General features: G+C 43.5%; 1 protein-coding gene across 1 annotated transcript; it reads right to left on the reverse strand.

Annotated features, from left to right (window-relative positions):
- Positions 1-366: 366 nt before the first annotated feature.
- LOC125486826 (mesogenin-1-like) lies at positions 367-1,846 on the reverse strand. Its single transcript, XM_048616132.1, has 2 exons — positions 1,100-1,846; positions 367-455 (listed from the first exon to the last, which is right to left on the reverse strand). The coding sequence occupies exons 1-2, from the start codon at positions 1,805-1,807 to the stop codon at positions 396-398; spliced, it is 768 nt and encodes a 255-aa protein (XP_048472089.1). The 5' UTR covers positions 1,808-1,846; the 3' UTR covers positions 367-395.
- Positions 1,847-7,025: the final 5,179 nt, after the last annotated feature.

Here is a 7,025-nt window from a genome sequence, read left to right on the forward strand (position 1 = left end):
TGAAGTTGAGTGAATGAAGTTAAGGCACAGATCATTCCATGCTCTGATTGAATGGTAGAATTTGAGGGGCTGAATGGTCAGCAACTAGACCTTTGTTTCTGAGGCCTATCATTACATGAGCAGTCACGTGATCAAAGTGCAGACTTTTGGCCCTAAATTTCTGGCAATGATAGGTCAGTGAACCTACCCATTTCGAGGGCAGACACGCAAAAAATGTACCAAATGTAAAATGCTTTATTTCCTTTCACCGTACAGACAGCAAAAACCAGTATAACAAAAATATATCAAATAATTTTCACATGCTTAACAAAATAAACATCTACATGAAAAAATACTTAACTTAATATCGTTATCAAGTGACTAATTTCTCAGAATATGTCAGGCCCAGTGGGGTCTTAATGTTGCCATGGATACCAGGGGACCAGCTGCAGATTCCCATTGTTCTCTGTGAAACTCTGTAAAAATGGAGACAGGTTATATATTAGCTATATTAGTCAGTGTGGTACAGATATGATGCAGTAACTCTGATGTACTTTGTGCATTGTTTACTGCTCTCTGCTCTGATCTTGCCCGTGACCAGTTCCATGGATATAGTTTTCCCTTCAGTAACTCATCCAGACGTTATTTCCTCCCATCCTCGAGCCTAGTGTCAGGTTTTGGAAACGGGATAGGGAATGTGATGCCTCAGCGCTTTCTCCAAGTCCCTTACCTAACATCTACACACGCTCATTTATCCTAGCAAAAGTCACTGGAAAGTCAGTAGCAGTTGGGTTTCCTTTGACCTTTGCCTGCAAGGAACTAAGGGCAAATACAAATCCCTCACGAACCTACCACCGCACCTCAAGATGAGTCAAGATTGTTTTGCGTGACCCTTGCAGCGTATTTGTTAGTGGAGTCACTGGGGAGAAACTGTTAACTCTTTTCAATGATGGGTAGCAGTTGGGAGTCAACAATCAAGGAATTTTACTGAAATTTCTCCTGATTTATTTTCATTCATGACGAACGTTTTTCTACATTGGAAATCTTTTAATTTACTTTGATAATTAGAGGATGTTAATCAAGCAACCAGACATGTCAAATTACAAAAGTTCTGACCTACCTGACAGAGTGCCACATCTTGAAAGCCTGATAGCATGTGACGTTCGGTCTTCATTAGAGAGTCATCTGGATGTGACAGACACTCTGATGGAGGGCTCTCTGACTTGTTCTGACAGTAGCCCAGGTCCTGAGGGTAGCCCTGGTAGGTGCCCTCAGTGTCGCTGCCCTCTGAGGGGCTCTCTTCGCTCAGCCTCAGCAGCTCGGTGAGGTGCGAGATGTAGCGGATGGTGAGGCGTAGGGTCTCCAGCTTGGTCAGGCTCTGGCTCACTGGCACCACCGAAGGGGGTAGGTAGGTCCTCAGGTTGTGCAGGGCTTTGGCCAGGCCCCTCATCCTCAGCTTCTCCCTCTCGCTGGCGCTTTGCCTCTCTCTGCCGGGATAACGCAAATGGATCTTCCTCACCTGCTGGCCCTCCTCCCCCTTGTCCTCTGAAGGGGCAGGGAGGCTGTTAGTTTTACACGGGTAGCTGCGGGCACTTTGGGTGGACGTGCGAGAGAGAGATCGAGGAGATAATTTACAAGAATCAACAGGAGAGGTTGGCAAGCAACTGCAAGGTGTGGAATCCATGAGGGAGTTGGGGTCTGAGTTGCTGTAGCTCCATTCTGTTGGTCCATTACTCCCTGAAGTGAGAGAATTGCAGTCTCTCAGTGCCCCATATTCTGAGGATGTCATGTAGTCTTGGTGCAGAAGCTTTGGTAGTCTCACATCCATGATGTGCCAACTAGATGAATATTCTTTCTCCTCTCCTTTCCTCCGTCGTGTGACTTTAGCGTTATGACAGAGCTGCTCACCGACGTTGGAGCTGACAGGGATGAAGCTGATGGTACAAGAGCAGCTGTTCCTGTTTGCACTTCCACTCTGAAGGGTTTTTGTGTTGACACTTTCTTTCCCCTGGCCCGGTCGAGCAGCACAAACTGGGAACGCCAAACGAACCAGGAGCAAGCCCTCCCTCGGAAAGTGGTTGTACTTTGCTTTCAATTCCAGTCGGGGAGGTGTAACCTTACAATGAAAAAAGATTGCTCTACCTGGCTATCTGACTCCTGTCGTGGATCAGCATTACAGACTGGTTGCTTAATATGCTCTGATGTACTGTGCAGCTCAAATGAAGTGCCATCTGCCACACACGGCAAGTGGGGAAGAAGCAATGCTAGAGAGAGAGAGAGAGAGAGAGCAAGAGAGAGAGAGAGATGGAGCAGCAAATTTCTTTGAATCAGAGAGTTTAGCTTAAAATGTATGACAAACTGCTGGATGCAATATCAATTTGGTACTCTGCTTCTTTTGTTGTGTGTGTTTCGATGAGAGAGGGCAATTAGCCATTGGGTTGTGTGCTGATTCAGCCAGCACGCAATGATACAGCCAGGAACACATTCACTGTGAGTCAGATGATGCACCGTCTGCTGCCACTTGGAACAGCTGCAGACCTATTTCCCCTTTTCCTATCTCTGTACCTGGGCTTTGTTCATCAATGAAACAAGCAACCCCGAGTCTTTGTCACAATCTTTAACCATTTCCTGTTCTGCATGGAGCAAAATGTTTTTGTCAACATTGACACCACCCTTTGGCTTCAGAACTCTCAGCAGAAGGAGGATTCAAATTCACTGGGATTCAGGATGTGATCATTGCTGTCACATGTGTGTCTGTTTGTGTGTGTGTGTGTTTGTCTGTCTGTCTGTTTGTGTGTGTGTGTGTGTGTCTGTCTGTTTGTATGTGTGTCTGTCTGTCTGTCTGTTGTGCGTGTGTCTGCTTTTGTGTGTGTGTGTGTCTGTGCGTGTGTGTCTGTTTTTGTGTGTGTGCCTGTGTTTTTGTGTGTGTCTGTTTTTGTGTCTGTTTGTGTGTGTGTGTGTCTGTTTTTGTGTGTGTGTCTATTTTTGTGTGTGTTATGTGTGTCTGTTTTTGTATGTGTGTGTGTGTCTGTTTGTGTGTTTGTGTGTGTGTGTGTGTGTGTGTGTGTGTGTGTGTGTGTGTGTGTCAGTTATTGAATAAGGACAGGCTGCAGTTCCACTGTAAATCTTGCCACTGTCATATTAATAGAAATGGCCTTTAGATCACTCAATGAAGATTGGTTAACTTTGTGGATTTGTTTATTATTTAACTCAGTGAAACAAAACTCACATTATTAAAATCATCTGAAGGCATCTTATAAATGGAGTAAGACCGAGGCATTATCTCAGAATAAGGGGGTCACACATTTAAGATGGAGGTGAGGAGGAATTTCTTCTCTCAAAGCGGAGTGAATTGTGGAAATCTGTACCATAAAGCATTATTGAGGTTGGGTCATTAAATAAGTTCAAGGCTAAAATAGATTTTTAATCAGTAAGGGAATCAAGGGTTATGGGAAAGGGCAGGAAAGTGAAGTTAAGGATTATCCGATCAGCCATGATGTCACTGAATGGAGGAGCAGGCTCGATGGGCTGAATGGTCCATTTCTGCTTTTACATGTTACGGTCTAATGTGCACTGAACCTTGACAACTGCAATTAGGTCAGGAAGACAAAATCTTAGGCAAAAGCATGAGTTTTGAGAAGATTTTTCTTTGTCAGGCAAGATAGCAGAAGACATCGAGAGTTTCAGAGAGCAAGGCTGTGGTCAGCTGAAAACTTTATCTCCAATAGCAGACAGAAAAGAGAAACCAATGCAAGAATACAAGTAATAAATCAGACATTATGGCAAACCAATGGATTACTGTCGGCAGACTGCATGCCAACAGCAAACTAACTGCTAGAAAAGTTGCAACTTTATATAAACATGGGTCCTTCAAGGTGAATTTTTTAAAAACAAGACACACATGCAACTCTCACAATTAAGGTTTCTGGTTCTAGATGATATGCCTCACTCTTGAAGCACATTGAAAATCAACCATCATTATTTCCAAAATTGTCACAAAAGCTAAAAGCTTTATCAAAGCACACAAAGTCCCCAATTTACCTGTCAGACCCAGGTTAACAGAAAACTTGGATCAGGTTTCGGTACTTAAAGAAAATACAATTTAGTATAAATAAATACATTCTAACCACAGGTAAACAAATATAAAAGGTTGTCATTTAACTCTAATCATTAAGCTCTAACCTCCTTCTAAAAATCCCCTCCACACAAACACAGGCAGATGCAGACCGACAAAAAAAACCTGATAATATGAATGGAGGGGGAGAAAAAACCAGGAAAGCAGCATAATGCCCCCAGTTACAGAGTTTGCTGGGATGATCCTTTACTTTGCTAAGAGTTTGTGTTCATCAACCCCATTTCTTCACATCCTTTTAATCTCTTCACAGGAGTCATAAACTATTGGTACATTAACGGCAAAACTAAAGAACTGATCATTGACTTCAGAAAGCAAGGAGGAAAACACGCCCCCCCTTCTACATCAACAGAACTGTGGTTGAGAGGGTGGGGAGCATCAAGTTCCTAGGGGAGACGATAACCGACAACCTGTCCTGGATTTTCCACGAGGATGCGATGATCGAGAAGGCGCAACAACGCCTCTTCTTACTCAGGCATCTCAGGAAATTCGGCATGTCCCTAAGGGCTCTCATTAACTTCTACATATGCACCAATAAAAGCATACCGTCCAGGTGCATAACAGCCTGATATGGCAACTGCTCTGCCCAGGACCGTAAGAAACTGCAGAAGGTGGTGTGAACAGCCCAGACCATCACGGAAGCCAATGGACTCCATTTACATGGCTCATTGCCGTGGAAATGCTGCCAGTATCATCAAAGACCCATTGCACCCCAGTAATGAACTCCTAAACCCACTTCCGTCAGGCAGACGATTCAGAAGTTTGAACACATGCATCAGCAGGTTCAGGAGCAGCTTCTTCCCAGCCATTACTAGACTGTTGAATGGTCTCTCTAACTTCAAATAATGCTGATCTTGCTAACATTGATCTTGCCTAGCACATGCCCTGTGCAACATAACCTGTATGCTGTGTAAGTATTTTTTTCACCCTATGATCTGTATATCCTTGCTTACTATGATCTGCCTGTACTGCTCGTAAACAAAGCTTTTCACTGTACTTCAGTACACGTAACAATAAATCAATCAAATAAATTTTAATTAGTTATGTGGAAATTATGTGGAAATAAGCATTATTAGTGATAAAGTTAGAGCTTGATTCTCAAAGCGCTGAGTTAAAGCTACAGTTTACAGCAACTGGGGATTAAAAACAAACTGGTTTCATCAGGCATTTAACTTTCTTAGGTATTTTACTGGGCAGAAAGACACGCCATTTTCCCCTTGGAAGGTCCAGTGGTTTCTGCCAATATTGTTTACACTCACAAGCCATTCAGCCAGCTAGCAGCCAATTGGATAGTTGTTGTCAGGGTGATGGCCTTTGTCATTCACACCTAGTCACAACTCCACAAACCAATCAGTTACTTGTTGCCGGCTGAACTTACCTTTATAGTCATACCCTGGTGCTAGCTCATCTGCAAACAGTCTCCCCCACTGCTTGAACAAAGCAGCAATCTAAACATTATAATGAGTTTCTGTTACTTGCTTTTAAAAACTGCCACAATTCCTGCTACAATTCTTGGTTTTAAAGCAATACTTTACCCATTTCCGTGCACAATCAAAAATACAGAGAAATGAAACGTGGTCTGCGTGCTGGTTAAATTCCCTTTGTGCATCAAAGGCATGTACAAAAACAAAATTGCTGGAAAAGCTCAGCAGGTCTGGCAGCATCTGTGAAGGAGAAAAAGGCATGTGTCCCTGTTACTGTGTCTCAGCGCTTTGAGATTCAAGCTCTAACTTTATCACTAATAATGCTTATTTCCACATAATCAGTAGTGTCTGTCCATACTGCTGTTTCAGCCCATTTGCCCCTGAAAGCCTGAACCTGTCTTGGCACCAAGTCCGAACTGTCCATCTGACACATATTTACTGACTTTTCTGACCGCCTAACCTTCAGTATGTTAGATTTATAATCTTCACCCACCTCTTCAACCTTTTCCTGGGCCCTAACCCACTTGTTCTCTACCATGTCCTTCAGCCTTGCACTCCCTTTCATACCCACTGCTGTTCTTACTGACCTTTCGTGGTTTCTCTTCTGTCCACTATTGGAGGCAAAGACTTCAGCTGATTGCAGCCTCGCTCTCTGGATTGGTCAGCTTGAACCTCTCAACCTCTCCTGCTTATCTCACCTCACAAAACAAAAACCTTCTCACATCCCACATCTTTCCCAAGACTTTGGTTATCTGACCTATTGTGTCTCCCTTACTCCTTGTGAGATGCCTTCGGATAATTTTTATAATGTGGGTTTTGTCGTGAGTTTTGATTGGGATGTCTGCGTTGTGACAGGTAATCAGTTTTCAGGATATGCCCAAGGAGCTGTGGCAGATATTGAGCTGGAGCTAAACACCCCGTGGCGACAACGCTGAGTGATTGTAACTTGATCCAGCATGATGTAGCTATGACTCTGTGACTGTCTGACAATCCAGGGAAGGGGGATTGGGAACGACTAGGTTCTGTTTGACACAAGTGGGATTTGTGTCACAAGAAATTCAGGCACTTCCCATGGCACCTGGATGGAAAGGCTTCACTCTACATGTGCTTCACACCTCTGACCCCACAAACCGTAAATGTGCTCCGAGAAGGTGTTGAGGTGTAAACATGGGAATCACTAACAACAGCCCCTTGGGATCATCTGGGATTTGGAAAGCTGAGTGACAATGGGAATTAAGGAACTGGAAATCCAGAGGACGAGAAATAATGTTAGCTTATATTTCTCTAATATTTCTCTTTGATACAGATTTCTCTCAGAAGTATAGGGTTGACAAGGCTGGTAGAAAATTAGCAGGAGATGCTGAACGGGAGAGAACTTTGAGGTAAAAACAGACAGTGCTGGAGAAACTTAACAGGTTTAGCAGTCTCAATGAAGAGACAAACAGCATTAACATTTTGAGTCCAATGTGACTCTTTAGGATAACAAGGTG

This window comes from Rhincodon typus, chromosome 33 (assembly GCF_021869965.1).
Source record: "Rhincodon typus isolate 14 chromosome 33, sRhiTyp1.1, whole genome shotgun sequence".
Classification (NCBI taxonomy): Eukaryota; Metazoa; Chordata; class Chondrichthyes; order Orectolobiformes; family Rhincodontidae; genus Rhincodon; species Rhincodon typus.

What these genes read in the sequence shown, in the direction of transcription:
- LOC125486826 (XM_048616132.1), bottom strand. Translation starts at nt 1,807, where the DNA reads ATGGATGTGAGACTACCAAAGCTTCTGCACCAAGACTACATGACATCC. An exon ending in AAGATGTGGCACTCTGTCAG is followed by an intron (nt 456 to 1,099) that starts GTAGGTCAGAAC and finishes CCATTTTTACAG; the next exon opens with AGTTTCACAGAGAACAATGG.